This window comes from Dicentrarchus labrax, unplaced genomic scaffold, assembly GCF_905237075.1.
Source record: "Dicentrarchus labrax unplaced genomic scaffold, dlabrax2021, whole genome shotgun sequence".
Classification (NCBI taxonomy): Eukaryota; Metazoa; Chordata; class Actinopteri; family Moronidae; genus Dicentrarchus; species Dicentrarchus labrax.
This window is the reverse complement of record NW_026136710.1, coordinates 6,130,428-6,151,899: the sequence shown is the minus strand read 5'-3', so window position 1 is coordinate 6,151,899 and position 21,472 is coordinate 6,130,428. Positions and strand designations below refer to the sequence as shown.

General features: G+C 39.5%; 1 protein-coding gene across 2 annotated transcripts in view; it reads left to right on the top strand.

Annotated features, from left to right (window-relative positions):
* Window positions 1–21,472, top strand: part of fibcd1b (fibrinogen C domain containing 1b) — a 95,006-nt gene that overhangs the window by 14,389 nt on the left and 59,145 nt on the right. The window contains exons 2-3 of one of the 2 annotated variants that reach the window (XM_051411725.1): window positions 11,234–11,317; window positions 16,135–16,614. In XM_051411725.1, coding sequence (XP_051267685.1) covers window positions 11,234–11,317; window positions 16,135–16,614 — 564 coding nt within the window. The remainder of the gene's footprint in view (window positions 1–11,233; window positions 11,318–16,134; window positions 16,615–21,472) is intronic. The other variant, XM_051411726.1, reaches the window with a different exon arrangement.

Below are 21,472 nucleotides of genomic sequence, written 5' to 3'. Positions count from 1 at the left end.
TTCTGTCCCTTTGGCCCATGTGAGAAAAAGTCATTTGGAGTGAGATGACACTCTATGCTGTTTACCATCCTGTAAAGCAGAAATGTCTGAATCATTTTTCCAAATCACTGATAATTAATTTGGAAAAGTTATTCACTCGAATAATAGCAAGTAAAAAAGCTGTGATTCTTGCTATCTACTTTTTTCTTCTTTACAACTTGTTACTAATTTTCATAGTGTAGACCAGTGGTGCCCAACCTTTTTCCTTAAGGGACCCTTTTTCTATCCTTGAGTAAACTGACAACCCTTGAATAAGTGAGACATTTTAGGTATATTTCATATTATTTTTAGTGCATAACAATTATAGTAAAGAACAACTGAATAACTGTACAAAAAAAAAAAACAGTGAGCCCAATAATTGCATGAAATTTGAGTAAAATTAGCAATTTAGATGATTTTTGAGCAGATTGTTTTCTGTGAATATTATGTCAAAGGTGAGTTCTCCTGATATTGTGGGCTCTTATATACAACTCTTTGTCCGTAAATGTATTATATTGAATTCCTAACAATCATACATACTTAATAGGCTTCTTTTTCAAATCCAGTGTTTTTTTTATTTAATTAATGAAATACGGAAATATCTTAAGTGATGATACAGTTTCCTTATATAATAATACTTTTGTTTGTTTCAGGCTCCCAAAACATGGGGGTGGGTGGTGCATTTTCTCACTAAAATATAGACAGTATACAGTAAGCCTTCTACAGTAAAAGGCCTACTGTATACTGTGACCCTTGGGTGACCCCCAATGTGGTCTCAGGACCCCCAGGTTGGGAACCATTGCTGTAGACACATGGTGCAACTAGCAACAAAACATCTTCACGTCACCCATGGCAATCTCTATTCACATTGCGTCTCTCCTTCTAACTATGGATTTGGTTTGAGGACCCCTGGGGAAGTGCGAAACGTGACAGCTTAACCAGTTTTTAAAACACTCACAATACCCCAGGCTTATTACTGCAAGCTGTCAGATTGCATGAGATGCACAGTGACACTGTTTTTCTCTGATCAAATTTGTCACATCATGCCAGGCAGGATCACAGGGTGGAGGCACTGCCGACACGTTTAGAAGAGAGCCTGCATGTGTTCAGACAAGCTACTTACATTTAAACACCAATTAAGCCCCATGCACTACTTACATCTATGGTCTATTAGATTGTCACCCATCACTATTAGGAGACACCCGGAGCCCTCTGGCATTCTGGGAAAATAATTACATTCTTTCTGCGTCATAATTACAGCCTTGAAAGTGTCTCTTTCGAACACTAACAAAGCGAGCTCTTACTCTTTCTCTGTCTCCCCATTCGTCTCTCCCCAAGCTCTGCCGTTCTCATCTCTTGTCTGTTGACTCTCGAGACACTAATGAAGTGGTTTAATCTCGTAACTCCAGAGGAATTGTCAGCAGAGGACTGCATTAATTAAGTTCTTGTGTGTATTCCTTTTAAAGTTTCCACATTTTCAGAATGGGCGTACGCATATAAACATGTTTACCATCATCCCTGACTGTTGCTTTGTGACTCATGTAGAATATGCATAGTGTAAGGATTAGCATGTGTTTAGGGGAAATTAGTTGATTAGTCAGAATGAAACTAATGGAGTTTTGTGCTCAGAAAAGTTTGAAAGCACACTATCTAAACATTTGCATCTTTACTCAACTCTACGGATCCATACAAACCATTTTGAATCTTTTATTGTGTAACCTCTATAGGAACTCACACTTACTTGTTTCGCTTAGCTGCTCATCTGAAACAAATGGCTACATTCTGTGATGTAGAATAATTATGCTTTTTTTTAACCCCCATACATATTGTGGCAGGTTAGACAAAAAGTAAGTTTGGATTATTATATAGTTCAAGCTGGGTACACATAGTGAATAGCTTGTCTGTTATTCGCAGACTGTAAATGATGTTTAGCAGGCTAACCACACTCAACTGGTCTATTTATGTAGTCACTTTATTTTGATTTAGTCCTTGCTTTCTGCAGAGTGTTCATTTGTATTACATGTTCTTTGACATTGCCTTACTGCATTCATGGACAAAAATTGACAGTTGTGGCAGTTCCTTTCATAAACAGCCAGAGAGCAAGCCATTGCTTCTGCTCACATATTTGCCAGCACTTGAATCCCAAGGATTCAGACTGTTGACTTAAGATCTTAGCTTTTTTAGAATTAAGTGTACCTTCACTTTACATCTCTCTCCAAGACTTTTGTATTTCACCAGCTAAAGCCCTCACAGTCCTCCTTATATAGAATATAGCATTAAAGTAACGTATGGAGCTTACCTTAAGTTTACCTTAATCATTTGTTAATGTAACCGTTTTTTTCAAAATGTGCAACATTATCTCTCCAAGTCTGTTTTGAGAAGGATTAAATTGCTAAATTCTGGATAATGTTGGATTACATTGTTACATTAACCACTTTTGAGGAAATGTGAAGCTTGCATGTTTCGGTGAACTCAGAACTCATTAAATTCACCATCAGTTTCTGAGCAACTGCATAAAAAAGAGGGGTGGGGGGTATCATCTCATGAACCACAGGTCGGCCCGACATCAAATTTGGCAGGTACATTAATTGGATGTGCTTTCACGTAGTTTGTGAAACAAGGGCCAGATTATTATCAGTTTATTGTCAGTTCTTGTAAACTGAAAAGAAAATATAAGACTGTGAAATACATTCTACACCAAAAATACACCTTTATATGTATCTGTCTGGTACTAGTTTTCTCACTCATAGGTGCTTGCAACTTTCCTTTATTTATTTACTTGCTTACTTACTTTTTTTTAACCATTTACTAGGGCATGACTACACTACATACAGATATTATCTGAGGGATGTTGTCTTTTACACTTGTCAGCCTTTTCTTTTCATAATTTCAAAACTAACATTTACTCATGCTGTGACTCATTTTCAGTGTGCAGTTCAGTGTAACACAATTTCAAAAACATTTCCGTGTTGCAGATTCCACCTCTTGAAAAGGCAGTGATCAAACCCCCACACACTGCATTAAGAGGCCCCTTCACAATGTGCGGATACCCCCATTCTACAGAATGTGTTGCACTCATTGACCATTGCTTCTGAAGGGTTGTTTTGCACAGGAATTTAGAATGCTTCCATTATAGTGAAGGCCTTTTTGAGAAAATTGCTTTTGTATTTACAAGTAGTGCCACTACCAGTAGTAGCACTACACCGTTGGCATGCTGGGTACCTTCGTAACTGTTAACGAGGGTCCAGTCAGAAACAATAATGTCATATTCACTTTTAATGATAGAAAGTCAAGTTTAGGACTTAAGGAAAAAATGGCGTCCCATTGACCTTAATGAACAGAACCTTGCTAAAGTACAATTTTTTAATGTTATTTCTTTCTTTTTTTTCTACTCCTATTTCATGCTCCATTTTTCTCAGCATATAAAGCATACGGAGGCACCTGATAGGCTAAGGGAACTGTTTTGTTTTTTTGTTTGTGATATCACAACTTGGGTGTAAGATAAGAAAGTTGAGTTCATATAGAAGCCCATGACCTTAGAAGACCAATATCCACTGCAGCACGACCTCCCCTCCGGGAAAGAGTGAACACGCAGCACTTACCACCCGATAGCACTCAGCCAACACATCCTTTAGTCACGCAGTGCCACACACGTGCACACACACACACTGATACAAATGCTTGCAGTTTTTCAAATAAATGAAGCACTGCACACACACTCAAACTCTCTCTCTCTCTCTCTCTCTCTCTCTCTCTCTCTCTCTCTCTCTCTCTCTACACACACACACACACACACACATCCACAAACAGTGTGAGTAAAGGAGCAAACACCACATTTGTCTTGCAACATAAGCATCAAAATCTGATCTTTTTGCCAAGGTCAAACTGACAAGATGTAGCGTATCCCCTACGTACAAACACAGTCACAGACATAGACATACAAAAAGAGATAGATGGACACAAAGAGAGAGACAGATAGAGACACAGGTGTGCACACACATAAGGCCACCCTGATGTGGTACCTGAGCTAAAACGATAAGTCATTCTGCAAGGTGTTCCATGAAGTGTAGACACCAACATCCATAACATGCATGTATTATTTATGACCGCCTATATGGTTTGCACATAGCAATGTATGCAAATGTATACATTAAGGAGACACGACTCTTCATTTCTGCCTGTTAGAGGAAGTGTCTGCCTTCTTGTCACACCGTTATTAAAATAGCAAGGCTGTGGGGCGGAGATCCATCTTGTCTTTTAATGGCGTGTCTGCGTGTGCGTGTAAAGGTGTGTGAATGTGTTTGTGTGTCTAGGTATGTGTGGATCTTGTGCTTGCGTGATTGTGCTGGTGCACTTAACTGTGCTTGCAACTGCAATCAGGACTGTAAGTGGCCTGCAATTTTGAAAAGAGAAATTGAAGTGGGGACTGGGAAGGAGGTAGAAAGAGATGTAAGCTTGTGAAGTTAAAATGTGAGGCATCCTTCATGAGAATCATTTTGATTATTCCTGACAAAGGTAAAGCGAACAGCATCATAATTACTTCCTTGCCTTTCCATGCAAGAATGAGTGAGTTCCCTTAACAAAGATAGCTCTGTGTTTGTGTGTGTTCAGCAAGGTAGCCATTTGGTTCTTAAAGACCCTCGCAGTGCAGTAAGAATGTTTTTACTGTCACAGAAGTGCTGCTTTTGCATTTATAAACCCCTATTAAAATACATGTCTGCCGGATTTGTATGTGTGTGTGCTGATGTGACTGAGTCTTTTGGCATTTTCTGCAGTCATACTCAAATCCTCTTTACCGGGCCTCCATCTTGCACATGAAAGTTTAATTTTAAGTCAAGACAAGTCAAGTTTAGTTGTATAGCCAAATATCCCATTCACTGACTCAATGGGCCATACAAGGACAAAGCAGCAACAGTTCCTGACTTAGGCTGACACAAAAAATGGTTGGAGTAATTAAAAAATGGGATAAGAAATGGTAAGGAACAGGAAATTAAAAGAGAGATCCTGTGTCTTCAGATAGCCAAAAACAGCAGGACAAGAAGCTGGGGAAAAGGCAATTAGAAAATGAAAATAAAGTTAAAGTTAAGTTAAATAAAAGTCAAAATGACTTCAAATAAATTTAGTATGGTAGGGGGGCTGAGTCTTTAAACACTGCCATATTTAAGCTATAATTAAATAACATTTGTAGATAAGGGAACACAAGCAAGAGCAGTCTCAGATCATCTGTGTCCTGAGAGAAGAGGGGTAACAATATATGCCATAACACCCTTGTGAAATTGAAAGTCCTCTTTCAATCTTGCCGTTTCACTTCATGCTCACAAAGCAGCCATTCTGACCTCACAGTGATTGTGTGCTTTATAATAGCGGCTGCGGTGATATGTTTCTGCATTCCAGTGTGTGCGCGTGCCTCAGGGACAGTGGGTGACAGACTCGCTCCCTGTGTGTGGCCGATTGCAGTGTGAGCTCCAAGGACAAGCAGTGGAGGGTAGAGCGGGTGATTTGTCTCTTAGGATTGAACTCATCTCCCTGGTCTCCCGCAGGCCTCTCCTCCCTCCTCTTTCTCTCCATGCTGTCTTATTTTGAAGGTGAAGAGCATTCCTCTCAGTGTTTGCATAAATCTGTTCTAGCTGATGCAGTTGATTGTGTTTTGTGATATTTACACAATTTTGGTTGTATTTGAGGACACTGCGCACAGAAGACATTCAGATTCATATAAAGATATGGTAAAAAAAATGGAGAAAACAAAATCCATTTTCCTTCAGCTATATAATAGAACTGAGGTCATAACGCAAATGAAGAGTTCATTTGCAGAAACAGATGAAAGCTATTCATAAAATGAATAAATCAACACCAGTTTGATTGATATTCCCTTGACAAAAAAAATTTAAAAAAAATTTAGGAAAACTCAAGTGAACGCTTCAAATATAACTTCCTGTATATATCTTCTTGGATTTTAGATTATTTAACATGAACACAGAACGTTGTAGAAGAGTAGGTAAGCATCAGCTCACTCCAATGTAGGTCTCTTAACTGTCTGTTCCAATTGTGGTGTGCTTAGATGTGTTTGTTTGTCATATTTTGGCCAGGGGGCAGTCTTGGTAAGGTGTGCTGAAAGAATATTTTGTTTACACCTCTTAAATACCTAATCTCTGAGCAGATGCAACCAATCAGCAAACGAGAAGAAATCCTCTGAATGTAGAAACTGACAAAACAGCCTCACAGAAACATGAGGAAAGCTCCGTAATTATTCACTATATATAGCGAAAAAGCAACTGAAAGCATACATAGAATTTAGACAGAAGGCATGAAGAATAGAATAGTGATGGAACTGCCATTATTGGATGTCTCATATCACCTCATGTACTTATTTTTGTTACAAAATCACAGCAGTGTCCATCCTGGTACCTTGTATTACCATTATTTATGTGCCACTGACCAAGTAGTCCAAAAAAAGTGCCCACCACTGTCATCAGCCATCGGCTGTAGAGGGAATAGTCCCTTTGAAGTCTGTAAGAGCTGCTATACTGCTTGTCACATCCACAATGGCAGTGTCCTCTAAAATAACCAGACCCAAATCTCTGTGGTCTGCAGAACAGAATATAGATGCTGGCAAAGTAAACACTGCTCTCATCATATTTAGCAGTCCATGCAACAAGCTTCTGTTTGCCACTTTATTTGCTTATTTCATTTGGTGGTGATGGTTATAATACTTGTTTGTCCAAACTGCATGGTCCTTAATGTCTGTATTATGAGTGTATTATGCAGAAAAAACACATCTGCTGCAAGTTACATTAATATGTTAATATGTGTGTTTTGCCTTTTTTTTTTTTTGGTAAAGGCTGAAGAAATATTGTGATCATAGCTAAACGACAGAAATGTTAACAGGGACCACCGGGTCTGCTATGTCAGTGGTCGGAATGTCGTATCAGCATTCTTTACCATTTAGTGGACCGGACAGCTGATGATTAATTCGGAAAAATGGTTGACGGACTGGTTGATGCTCAAAATCTATCTATATTTTCGTGTCTGTAACCCCTGGCATACTGTTCTTGTGTTGTGTGTTTGTGCTGCTGTTGTCTGAACAACAAGAACAGTGCCCACTAGAATGAGTTTGAGGCATAAACCCAACGTATGCATCTTTTTCATCACCCAACCTCTACTATAAAACTGTCACTATAAAAGTGCTCCTCTGCAATGTAGTTTTATATATAAAACCTTGACAAAATGGTTCAACAGAAACTTAAAGTTTAACTGTAAAGTGTAACTAATAAATTACACAAAATATTGAGTAATTATCAAGTAAGAAACACATTAGGGACTAATTGCTAATCAATAAATAGCTAAATAAGTAGCTATTAAATAACTCTGAGTTAAGGACTATTGTAGATAATGACAAGTTACTTGATAACAGCATTATGTTAATGATGCAGTATCTAATGAGTTCCTTGATTTCGTTTATGAATATCTGTGAATCGGCATACTGACTATCTCGTCAATGAACCATTCCAAGTTAAACTATCACCTGCTAAATAGCACATGACCAATTACTCATAATTACTTCCTGATTACATACAGTTGATATAAGTTACTATTTTTAGTCCCCTCAAGTGAAGTAGCACATCATCAGAGTCAACTTACAAGCAGGAACTGACTTTTTATTGGGGATGCGTCATTAGTTTAGGATTTATTAGAGTAGCTTAGGAGTCATTATATTGTGGTTCATTAGTTCATGAATAATGTACCAGAGAAAAAGCCCCCCCCAAAAAGATTTTAATTATGAAATTCAAACATTTGCATTAACACCCACTTCCAACAAGTCCTATCTTTATTTGCTTTTTAGTCTTGATTGAAGTTCTCCAAGTACTGTCTTATATGAATGCATTTCAAACAGGATTTTTCAGGAGAACAAGCAAAGATTTCATTTATTGTTGTTTTTTCAGAGAAAGCACCTCATGGGTTCAGAAAATAAGTCATCAACATGTCTGTGTTGACTAATTACAACACAATGTAAGATAAAGCCTCCAGTGACTTGTGAATTTAAAGATGTCCATGCATCTTTTATCTGAATGGCTTCTTCATTTCTAATGGTGAGCGGTAAAGTCTCAGCATTTATTCTGTCAGGACAGCTGTCACAGCACTATTCATCCATCCATTCATTAATTCATCCATTCAGTGTTAACCCTTTTTGGCATTTAGACATAGAAATGTCTACTGGTGACACACGCTTAACAAGATAATTTCTTATTTGTAACACTTCACAATATGACACAATGTCCATTTGCTGTATACTCTGCTACCTGCTCCCCCTTTTTTTACTCATTTTTCCGTCATTCTGACAGCCTTAGTCCCCTCATTTAGCAGTCTGCAAGTCCTGTTAAATGATCAGTAAGCCCACAAGTGAATATATGCAAAGCCTCTTCCACTCCATCGGCTTAGTAAGCTGTAGGTTTAAACACACCTTGCTAAAGTCCCTGTCACACACACACACATAAAGGTATTCAGCAAAGTGAGGAAATATATTCCAGGAACAACACATTCAAACAATCCAAATATTCTTAGATAGTGCTGGGATTCTTGCCTTGAGGACTTATATCCTCGCATGCACTCATGCAAACACGTAGGTACACTCATTCAAAAAAAGGGCACGTACACACCCAGTCACACCCAGGATAAGTCTGAGCCCTTCCTGTCTTCTAAGACGTGGCTCATCAGATAGGATTCTGCGTGTAAGGTCCAACCAATAAAAAGCCCAAATATTCTATTAAGTGTAAATCCTCTCCGCTGGTGGAGCTTGTGGAGTCAGATTAGGACTAGACAAACACTGCCAAGCAGTCATGCCCACACCGGGACCACTGCCAGCAAGAAGCCCCACAGATACTGGCATGTCACTGTGAGTGTGTGCGTGTATGTTTGTGTGCACAGGCAGCAAAGAACCCCAATGTGAGCATTAGCAGGCACAGGGATGAACAAACTAAAGCTCTGATACGTGCTGCTCTGTGTAATGGGAAGACTGTGTCAGGGATCTGAGTGGGTTGCAGCTGTAACACACAACCTTTGTTCCGTGTGCATGTGTTCATATGGGAGGGTGTGTGTATGTTTTTCTATCTCTTGGCTTGCTTGCAACAAAGCAGGAGTAGACCTTGGTGTCCATATCTGTACTGGTGTGCACGCACACCTGTGAACTTGTGCAACAGCATGAAATGCACGCACCTATTTCTGTTAGTGGGGTTTTTCGACATAGAAATTCATTCCAGTTTACTTTACTGTGTAGCTGACTTGTTAGTTTGTTTAGCCGCATCACTGTGGAGTCTGTGTTTATTTAGTAATGGTAGCTCTGTAGCTCCTCTGTGTACTGCAGACAGCTGCAATGTTTTAGGCAGAACAGACATAGATTTCTATCGCTGACCCTAAGGCTGCTCATTAGAATTCAACACACCTCTCCCAAATCTCCCTCCATCTCTTTCTCCCCCCGCCCCCCTTTACTTTTTTCTCCCTTGCTGCCTTCTTTTTTCCCCCTCTCTTGCTGTCTTATACATTGGAAGAGAAGGGGTGGACTATTGGTCAGCCATCATAACAATGACTGTGTGAGCTGCATACACAGCAATTCACTCAAATGACAAAATCTACACAAAGACAGCCACTGCTTGCCTGGCCCGTACACACACACACACACACACACACACACACACACACACACACACACACACACACACACACACACACACACACACACCCTTAAGCCTGCCATATTTTGGATATTAACAGTGAATCCAATTACTCCAGTGTGTAAGGGTTCGCTCATACCCGCTGAAATCAGAGAGAATTATCACCCAAAACTACAGCTCCAAGGAGCTTTTAAGCATCTTTAAACACGTTTTTTTTTTTTTTAGGCCCATGCAGTTACTTTGTGGCTGCATCTGAGCTGGTCTCATTAGCCCCCGTAGGCAGCTGTTTCCACATACAAAAATAAAAAGCTCTGTTTAACTAATTTTACACTACCTGCCAGCAACAAATGGCAGTCAGACAAAAGTGGATGATTGGGTAAAGGAAGCTGACCAATTAGCAGGTAATAGTTTTTCCTCAAGCTCTGTTAGAGACCAAAACAGAGGTAAAAGGAGAGTTAATATTAAACTTATATTTCATTGGGTAGACATATATACATATTCAAATGAATGCTAAAGTTGCTCTATGTAAACTGGATGTGAGTGTAGACAATTGATTGTTAAAATGTTAAACATTTGGTTAAAGTCACTTTTGCTGATGGTATTAAAACAGACAGTGTCATAACAAATGTATATAGCATTTTTTGCATTACCTACATTAATATACACACAGGCTTACAGTATGACACCATGCTGGGATAAAGAGCACATTCTGATAAATTAATTGCTAACGCTTGCAGCATCCGTTCTTAAGTAGGCAGTTGTGTGTGCATGTGTGCCCACGTGTGTGTGCTTTTGTGTTGGTGTTGTTGTCCCGGGCTAATTGAGCAATTCCACAGTGGGAGCAGTAGTGTTTAAGGTCACGGAACAACGTGCTCTCCTGGAGCAGTTAGAAAGCCCCCACTTTCATAATTACTCCGCTTTTATCTGTGCAGCAGCTAGAACTACTCCCAAACAATTTCACATACAAGCACAAAGAGTCACATATACTAAAGCACATAATGCTCAGATATTGTATACAAGCACCCACATTCACCTGCATATGTGAATGCTTGCTACACACACTCTGTACCCACTCATATTCAATGAAATGCTATTCTTCATTTGTTTTGTTTTTTCTTTCTTATATTTGGAGTAGGAGGAAAGTATGTCTACTGAGAATCCTGCAAAGCCATCTTATGGAAGACGCATTGAGCCTGTCATAAACTATTGAATTCAGAGATACCTTTGAGATGTACATGTGCCTGTTCAGATCTGTCTATGTCAGTGTGCAGTTATGTGTGTAGGTGGATGTAGTTTATCAGTGCCAACAACATTAATCTCTTAACAATGATTTTATATGAGATTTGAGAGTTTGGCTTAGAAAATGTGCTGTGTCCAGTGCTTTGATTTTTCAGTTATTTACAGACCCAACACCTTAGCCTCTTTGTCTGTATTTGTGCTCCCTGCGTGTGTGTGTGTGTGTGTTTGTGCGCATGTGCTTGCATGCTTCATTGCACATGTGACTTGAACAAACGCCAACACTGGTGGTCCTGTCTGTTTGTCCCATGCAGACGTTCTGTGAGTGTGTGCCCAGCTCCTCCCAGCTCAAACATCGCTGGTCAGACTCAGAAACTGCCAGGGAGACCCCGGCCAAGGTAAGGCCCTGTCACCACAACGTACTGCATGCAATATGCATGCACGCACACACCAACACATGGTTTTGTTTCATGGATTATATCAACCTTGCATAATTCATCATATCTACATTAGGGGCCTTATTGTAATTAATGTGTCATACTGTTTTTATTATTTATTCGTTTTGCAGTTTGGTCTGACTGACATTATTATTATTATTATATATTTAATTCACTATAATAAAAGACAGAGAAAATGAGCAAAAATATTCACATTTAAGAAGCTGGAAGCTGATTTTTGCAATTTTTTGCCCCAAAAAATACTAAAACGATTAAACTATTATACAAATTGTTGCTGATTAATTTTCTGTCGATCATCTAATGGATTAATCAAGTGAATTGTTTCAGCTCTAAATTTGAATTAGTTTTTCCTGATACTACTGTCAAACTGCAAACTCTAAATGCTGAACAAGACAGAATTCCACTCCTTTCCTTCCAGTAAATAAAAGCAGGGACACATAGTGACTTACTCACCTGTGGAGGGGATTAGGTATCAATGACAATCACAATCCGCTTTCTCACTGCTGTGGTGATGGCAGTGTGAAGGATTAGTTCATATTACACGTCACATTTTGCCACCGATCTGCAGAGATGGCACAACCTTAGCTCAAGTACCCAAGCACACAAGAATTAGATGGGATTAGGCCCTGCAGATTCTTTGAATTGAGCACAGTGATCATGGCTGCACCAGGAAAAGGATCTCAATAGCGTGCCAGAATTTGTGAAGAAGATATGCATTGAATACTGATTTGAAAGTGTTATTCAAGCTGCAGGTGAATGAAATGGTAGAGGAGTAGGTGAAAATCCTCTTTTTAAAACTGTGAGTTTGTGCATTAGGTTTGCTATGCATATGTGTGCCAATTCAGCATTTTGAGATGTTGGGATGGTAGTTGGGTAGCATCAATGTAAAATTCTTCCTGTGTATACATCTGTGTCAGCATATATGTGTGTATATGTGTGTTTGAGAAGGAGAAAGTGAGTAAGAGAGAGAGAACTTGCAAGACTCCTGCTGGTTTTCTGCTTATCTAATGAGCAGACAAAGCCTCTCGTCCAAGAACTGTCTGCTAATGCTTCTGCGTGGGAGGACAACATCATTTTCATAGAGAGGAATTTTCTCATTCTCTGCCTCTCATTTTCTATGTTTCCATCAGAATTCCCCTGCCGTCCTCTCAAATCCTGTGGTGGGGCATGAGTTGGGACACGAGAGGATCTGAAAGTCAGCTACTAATTACAGAGTAGGCTCCTGCTGAGAGATTGAGAGTCTCATTTACAAAAAAAAAGTGTTAAGAGGCTGCTTGCAGTGTCATTACCCTACTACGACTCTTGAGTTGAGTTGAGAGATTGTCTATTCAGTCAGGATATGAAGCAAGTTGCAGTTGTGTTTTAATTTTATGGACCAAATGAGGCAACAGCTAAATCTCCACTCCTCACTGTCATGCTGACTTTTTCATCTTTCAATTCATGTCAGTCTGACCTCAGAAAAAAATAGAAAATAATTGTACCCAGCTTGTCACTGGGCCAGTTGCATTATGGTACCTTTTCTTGAAAGTCAGTTGTCCCTTGACAAGTACAATTTTGTATCCCAAGACAGAAAAATGTACCTAAAACCAAAAGCATTAGAAAGCTTTTTCTCCTGCGCCACCCAGGTGCCATGATCAATATGCTACCTCAACTGACTTTTGTTATCTTTAGTTCAGGCTGAACTATTATTGGTACAAATCTCAAACTGTACCTTAATCTATCAGAAACTACTTCATGGTTTAAAAGGTTAACATCTGGGGACATCATTATGTGCTTGTCACAATTTATTTATTTCAGAAAATTTCGTTACAAAATTGCACTGCTCCTGTACATGTATTTCTCAGTGTATAGATGTCTGTCAGCTACCTGTGTGTCTCACTGTCAGCATAACGGGGGCCATCGTATATCTCCTCCACGTTAAGTTAACAATCAGTATGCTAGCAATGAATATTTAGTGCAGTGCCAATGATGGCTTCCACTGATGTCGCCTGCTGGCGATAGAGCTCAGTGAAACTGTTCTAATGTTACATTGCAGCCATTCTGCAGTGTGAGGCCATTATATACATTATGTACAGCACAGACATCCTGCCACACACACACATACATACACACACACAGCCAACCCTAGTCACAGTCACAATCACTCAGCTGCACCTGCACTCTAACACACAGGGGGAAAAAAGAACAAAAAAACTCTTTGACATGCAAAGAGAGATTTCATAGTGCAGTCAGGGTCTACATGTTGAGCTAGAGCAAGGAGACAAAAAAAATGTTACGTGTGGCAATACTCCCCCGGAGCTCTTTTCTGTGATGATGTATTTGGGTGGAAAAAAAACGAAGAAGTGGTAACGTTCTGACAAAGCTTTCTGCTCCATTTTTTTCATGTGCAATGTATGCATGTGCTTTCCTGTCAGTTGGAAGTATCTAGTAGAAAGAATTGTGTGCAGATTATATGGGTATGTGTGCATGCATGTGCATATGCATCGGAAATAAAGTGAGGCTATTGTATATTGTGTTGTCTGTGTGAAGTATGTATGTTGTGTGTGTGTGTGTGTGTGTGTGTGTGTGTGTGTGCTGCATTCATGTATACATACCGTAGCTCCTAACCCATTTGGACAAATAGAACCTTGGGGCAGTTTGCAGTGACAGTACTTCCATTCATGTCAGCGGTGTGCAGAAAACAGTGGCCACAGTAAAGTTGGCTCCTGCAGAAAAACAATAATCATTAAAAATGAATTTAATTCAATTGACTTACTTGATTCTACCAACAGGCTTTTTATATTTCAGGAAAAGTAAAAAAAAATCAACAAAATGCAGTATGTAATGAAAGGAGCAATTTTCCAATCACCCTCTGAAAAGTGGTTTTGTTCCTCTCCAGCATAAAAGAATAATGTATTCTTTTTGCTTTTGTGAAGATAGGTCAAACAGCTTTATTTTTCAGATGTTACCCAGATACATTTAAAGCTTTTTTATTGTCTTTTTCACTAAGTCCATGTTGGTTTTCTTGTCACAACCACAAAAATGTTTTTTTTGTGAAGCAAAGAAACATAGGCATCCAGCAAGGACTCACCAGGTCCAACAATAGTTGTCCAATGGCTCCAAGCCCCATATATTTGCACATGTGGGTTGTGAATGAAGCCATGGGGGTACAAATGGGGCCCATGCAAGAAAACCATCCTCAGGCCCCACATGAACTCCTTTTGTGTGCATTTACTTGGTCTCATGATTGGACAAAAGAGGACTACAATTGAGGCCCATGTGAGAAATCATCCTTAGACATCAAAGAGGTTCCGTTTTGTGTCAACAGACCAACACTACGTGGGTTGCAGGTTGTATGCACACTTGTTTTACACAGAGCCCACATTTCGGCCCCCACATGGACAAGTTGTCGGGGGAGTTTTTATTTCTTCTACTCAAAGACTGTGGGTAAACACAGTGGATAGGAGTATTTCCTGGACAACACAATTGATTTTCTTCACATTAAAGAAACCATAAACCTCTCTCGTAAAGCAGATCATTAGCTGTCTATTAGTGTGTCTCGCTGTGCTTGTGCAGCCAATTTACATATTAATGAGCTTGCACTCACTCACACGTCCACATACAGTACATACAAACAGACCACAACACACACTTACACACACACACCTGCCCACATATTCTCACAGATAGATCATCCTCCAGTGTAAAAAAAAAAAAATCACTAAGAGATCAGTTGCTGATTCATTTGGAGGAAGATATGGGGGAGCTAGGCATTTTTAATCATGCATAGGTGGCCTAAATTGCTCTCTCCTATCCATTGCTAGTTCTCTTGACCTGAGTGGAAAGAATAGAGCAGGATCATAAAGGGCCAACATACAGGCCTTTTATAGTCAGTTAATGGAGACTATGTTACTGGTAGAGGTCTGCCTTTTTCCTCTAAGAGGATCCTACTCTCTGTTCATTCATTTACATTCTATTGGCTATGTGAGTCACTTTTGTCTTACTTTCTCTTCCTGGCTACAGTTGTTTCTGGTTTTTATTGTTTTCCTTCCTGTCTCAGAAACGGAAAGACAGAACATTTGTGCCTTGACTATGTGTTTCCCAGAAGTGTCTCAGCACTTCCCTCTACTGCACCACTACCAGTCAGATTAATGGATATACTGTATATGCATGGCAATGTGTACTACTATTATTATCTTGGTATCCTCATGGCTCTTACATGGTTGTTAACCTAAGGGGACCTTATCTTAATATCTTACATGGATAGGGATATGAGTATGGGGTATACTTATATACAGAATATGACTGTGTAAGTATGAAAGGAAGTCTTAAGATCAGGATACCAAAACTGTGTTTCCATATACTGTTCTGCTTCCTGTGTGTGACATCTTGAGCTGGACTCAAGTGGGTTCAGTGTTATTTGTCAATCATCACCCTACTGGGTGTTTGGAGAGAAATAGTCTGGGTTTTCCTTAATTTCAGAGAATGTTGATCTTCAAGAGGACTCGCAGTTGAAAAAAATCTACATTATGTTGCTACATAAATCATTCAAAACTACATTTTGACAGATGGGAATATGGTTACATCGCTGAGTACAGAGCATCTGGCATTCACAATATCCCCAGTGATGGATGAAAGTCATTTCTTTTTGAATAAGGCAGGTGTTTTGCTGTAGTTTTGTGGTGTTCTAGCAACTGTGATGTAACACCTACTTTTTTATCTTCCTTCCTCCCTTTATTCCTTATTTCCCCCCTCCCCGCTCTCCTTCCTACCTACAGAGGATGAGCTGCAGCTACCTGCTTTGCACTATCCTGCTCTTCGTGGCTGTACTGCTTGCTGTCACTGTAACTGGCACCATCCTTTTTATGAATCACTACCAGGCCCCACCCATGTCTGATGGCCTACCCCACATCTCTACCAATCAGGATGAAGCCAATGCTTTGGTCACTGTTGAGAGAGGCGATGGCTCTCGCATCAACATCTTCATCGACCCCAACTGTCCTGACTACAACAGTAACTTTTTGCGCCTGGAGGGTGTACAGACATCACTGCTCCACTCGCTAACTGACCACGACTCTGACCTGAAGTCAGTGAAAGGCCAGGATCGGGCTCTTCTTGTCAGTCTGGCTGAGGAGGTGGCCAAGCTGTCAGCCCACGCGGGGCAACTGAAAATGGACTATGAATCCTTACGCAGAGGGCAAGGCAGCCTGGGGCAAGACCTTAACACACTGCAGACGGAGCAGGGACGCCTCATACAGGTAAGAAACAGACACATAGACACACTCTCTCACTCACACACACACACACACACACACACACACACACACACACACACACACACACACACAAACAGAGACATAATGGACACCCAATGGAATTGTAAGGTCATAGAGAATACACCACCCAGGTCAGAGTGGAAACTGAGGCACACTATAACACAAAAAAGACATTGAAAATGACATTCCAGCTGTATATCCTTCCAGCTTGTAAAAAAAAAAAATATTAACATGTAATAGAATGTAAATGCATCATAAATTATTATCATGAAATTACAACTGTCTAACAAGGAATTAATTTTATTCTAATTTCAACAGTAGTTAAACACTGTAAACCTACAGATGGGTGACAAATTAAAGGAAAAACCTGTATAAATGACCAGAGAAGCATGACAAATGCCTGGGCTTTCATACAGGGCACGAGGGGGGGATTGAATGGTTTGATTAGAATGAAAATTTTGTGAATTAATTGAACACCTATGGGAGAATGGAGAAGGTTCCAGGTATTCAAAGTTACTAGTTGCTAAAGTCATCAGATAAATGTAGTGAAATAAAAAGTACAATATCGCTCTCTGAATTGTAGTGAAGCAGAAGTATAAAGACGGATGAAATGGAAACACTCAAGTAAAGAACAAGTACTTCAAAATTATACTTGAGTACAGTGCTTGTGTCAATGTACCTACTTAGAGAAAGAAAGAAAAAGTCATGTTCTAAGAACATCAAGATCATTTTGGCATAAATACGTATTTTGTGAAGAAAAACTATGCAAAAGGGTTTCTCTTTGTTTTTTTATGGCTGAACATGAGGATGATTGGTTGAGCAGTAAAAACAGATTAACTGAATCCAGTGTGCAATAGTCACTGCTGAAGTCATGACTCTAAGTACTGTACAGAGGCGTTTGAGTACTGGATTGTGAAACACCTATCAATATGTATTGATTGTGAAACCACCTCAAGATGTGTGACAGCTCATTGGACTAGAGGGTTTTCTGTCAGTTGGTCTTACTTAGTCCCTTCCTTTTCCTGACTGCAAAATCAAGACATCATCATTCACTAATCCAATGCCAACACCACCATTTCTTTTTAGACAGTTACAAGCCCAGTAACATCTAGATCGAAGTGCAAATAGGGTTCATGTTCCACTGAGTATAACTTATTCAGTCTGGTGTTTGAAGATGAGGTCACAGGGGAAGAAATGCCCATCATGTTAAGAAACAGAACAACTTGCACATTAATTCAATAAGATAGCATAATGTTTCCCTAGATGTGTAAGACAGTATCCACAGTGGGCAAAAATATAATTAGACCCCCTTTAGTTTCACACTGTCCATATTGATTTATTGAGAATACATCTCCTAAATGTGTGTAGAAAATCATCACACTACATGCTCTTTTAATTTTGGCCCATCAGGATCAGTCTCTCTTTTCTTTATTAAAAAGATTTCATAGCTGCCAGCCATACAGCTCAAACAACAGAATGCATTCCACTTCTGCCCATCTTTTCTTTATGCCAGACCTCTTTAGCTCAGCGTTCAACATTGTTTAGAGTTCACTCACTGGATTGGTCTGCTCTGCTTCTGTAGGCAAAGAAACCATGGGTGCTGATTGGTAGCTCAGTGGAAGCAGAAAGAGGGACTGTCCATTTTACTGGTGTTAATGTGGTGTATAGGTGGCATGGTGCAGTGGGCACTGAGGCTAAGTGGAGGTGGTGCTGGCAGTCCAGACACTCCAGGTGATTGATTTCCTCTTTGGAGGCAAGGCATGTGGTGTGCACATCCGCTGTTGCTGCCTGACACCATGGTGTGACTCTGTGATCTATGGGCCACCTGTGGCCAGGACTTCTGATTTATACGATGACACAGAGCTGACTGTGCCAGTGTTAGTAATGGCTCAGTGTGCACCGCAGCCCCCTGAAGAACAGTTTCACTCTGCCATATAGAGAAAACCTTCAAAATGCCCCCAAGGAGATAAGCAGGAGAATCTGATTGCAGTGGGTTTAGGACCAATGTGTTTTGATTTTTCACAAAATGACATATTCATTTTTCACAGTGACTGCTTGCGGGCTCAAATGGAAAGGTACACTTAAGCACACACATTTGCATTCAGATGAATCACTCTGATGGAAAAGTCCAGTATAATATAGGAATATAACAATACATTTAACTGATGGTTAGGTTTCAGAGTGATGGACAAGGTGCAGCCTGTTGCTAGTGTTTGCTCAAAACTCTTTTTTTCCCACATCCATCCTCAACTCGGAATCCGAAATATATAATATTTACTTGATGCATTGTCAATTTCTGTTTTCTTGAGTCCATGTTGTTGTCAGTTTTTCTGTACACAATATATAACAATTCAAACATTCATATCTAAATGGCAGCATATTAATATTACATCAGCACTATTGTAAATGCCAATGGCAACAGCATAGCCGATGATTTCTAGATGCAACCTGAACTGAGCGAGGACTGTACTAGATATACCAGATGTACAGATAAAAAAAAAAAATCCTGAATCAGCAGATGTCATTCAGTACCTTCATTAATGTTGTCTCTGTGTAATGATTCTGTCATGATTGATATTTTCAGAAAAGCCATTTATATTTGAAGAGTAGCTGTGTTAAATAAAAGCAACACTTTTTCCAATGAAGGAATTACCACCCACACAGATACACACACCAAGCCAAACCAATCGAACCAACTAAAGATAACTAAAACAAAAACACAGACATTATTGTTCTGACACCACCTTACAAAGCAATAACTCTTCACATGTTCCTTGTCTTATTGACATAGTTGTATGTCTATGAGACATTAGAATGTGTGTGTGCTATTTGCTTTGCTGACAGTAACAGAACTGTGTTGCTCTAGGAGCATGAGCTCAGGATAATAGTTTATGTAAATTCAAGCACAATTTTCAACACAAAATCCAAAGTACTTCCACTTTAGCATCCTCACATTACTGTGGTGTTACAGTTTTATCTTTCTCATGGTCTTTTGATCTTTCGTCAGTGGTATGAATTCCATTAAAAGTTGTTAATGTATTTTTTAGCTCTGACCAGCACTGGCAGCCCTGTTCATTATCAATGTTGGCAACCATGTATAAAGCCTACTAGCTGGGGTAAGCATGGAAGTTTTATGACCTGCACTCAAAACGGAAGGGCTAGATTCTCCATAGCAGAAGTCCAACTGACATAAAAAGTAGTTCAACTGACTTGACATTCAGTTTTCCCACAATGTCTAACTGCAAAAAGACTGCAAGGAGGTAAAGGCTGCAAGGAAGAGCATGACATACTGATTTCCTTGAACCACAGGTCACAGTTTAAACTGAATTATGTGCCTGTGGAATATTAATGTTTTGGACAAGTGACACCCACAACCTCTGCTAAGGATCTAGGGACAAACCTCTGCTGCTGTAGAATAGAAAACCATATTGCCTCAAGATGTTCATTCTGCTCAACACGAAGTCCTTTGAGGACTTGGAAAAGTAAGTTGTTGCAGCATTTCAGCTAGGGATGGGATACAAGTAACTTCAAAACCTAAATAAGAGTGAATAATGATAAAAGTCACATTAAACAAGGAAACCTAATTCAATTAAGCAAATGCAGAACTTCAAAGATACAGCTCACCAATTCAGAAGAATAGAGAATATCAGTGTGTTGGAGGGTTCAAACCATTAGAACAATACTGAATAATGAAAATGTAAATAGTTAATACAGCAATTTTTAGGTGCTACAAAGGTGCTTAAAAATAGCCTAAACATGTTATCTTCTAATTACAGAAAAATGCAGTAAGCCTGAACTATATCCTTTAGAGCTTACGAATGTTTCACAGCAAAAGAAAAATAAAAACTACAAGACATTAATATTATGTTTATTTTAATAATCTCCTGGGAAAATGATGAGGTGGTACAATTGCATACATGTCAAAACTGTGAAATAAAAAGACAAAACTGAAATCCATGTTGATGAGGGACTATGGCTCAAGTGCACACATTTGGCCAAAAAGTGCACATAAACATTAAAGGGCATTCCCACCACTTTATTTCATTAATAATGATTTAATTTCAGAGCTGGACTCTTTGCCCCCAACCTCCACACTAAACCACACATGCACAATATCAAAAGCCTGATCAAAGATCAGAGACCCTCTGTATGATATGAATCCGATTTGCTATAAAAAACATTCCCTTTATGTGTGAAGTTTCTGTCCATCATCGGGGGTTAATCTTTTATTCATTGTTTCTTTGCTTCAGAGGCTCCTTATGTCAAGGAACTCTGTCAAGGCAGAGGTTGGACTAACTATCTCATTGAAGTACAGCTGGAATTGTATTATCTGTCAAACAACTTCTAGGGTGGGGAGAACCTTAAATGGAGAAATTGAGGAGTCTTTGTCCTGTTAATCCAGAATGGATTTTTAGTTCAAAATGGCCCGTGTTTCTTTGAAAAAGACCATTGAACTGTAGCTTCAGAGAAACAACACACAGGGAAAACAATTAGCCACCCAGATATTCTTGAGGAAGAGGTAGAGTCAAATGAAGATGTGTATCTGAATCACGGCTGTCAAAAGATGAAAAAAGAAGTGGAGTTTTGCAGGATGTGTGGATGTCAGCAGAGAGGTGGCTGGGAGCTACATGGCTGGCAAAGTGCAATACAATAACAAAGGATGAGGTTAACAGTCGGCTTAACTGTACCCTGTGGACATCGGATATCAACTTCGTGAATTTATTTTTCTCCAACTCAGCATCTGGCAGGATTTATTTCTGGAACTTGTGCTCTTATAGGCTGTAGGGCTGCAAGAAAAGATTATTTTCTCATATTTCTTATTATCGATTAATCTGCTGGT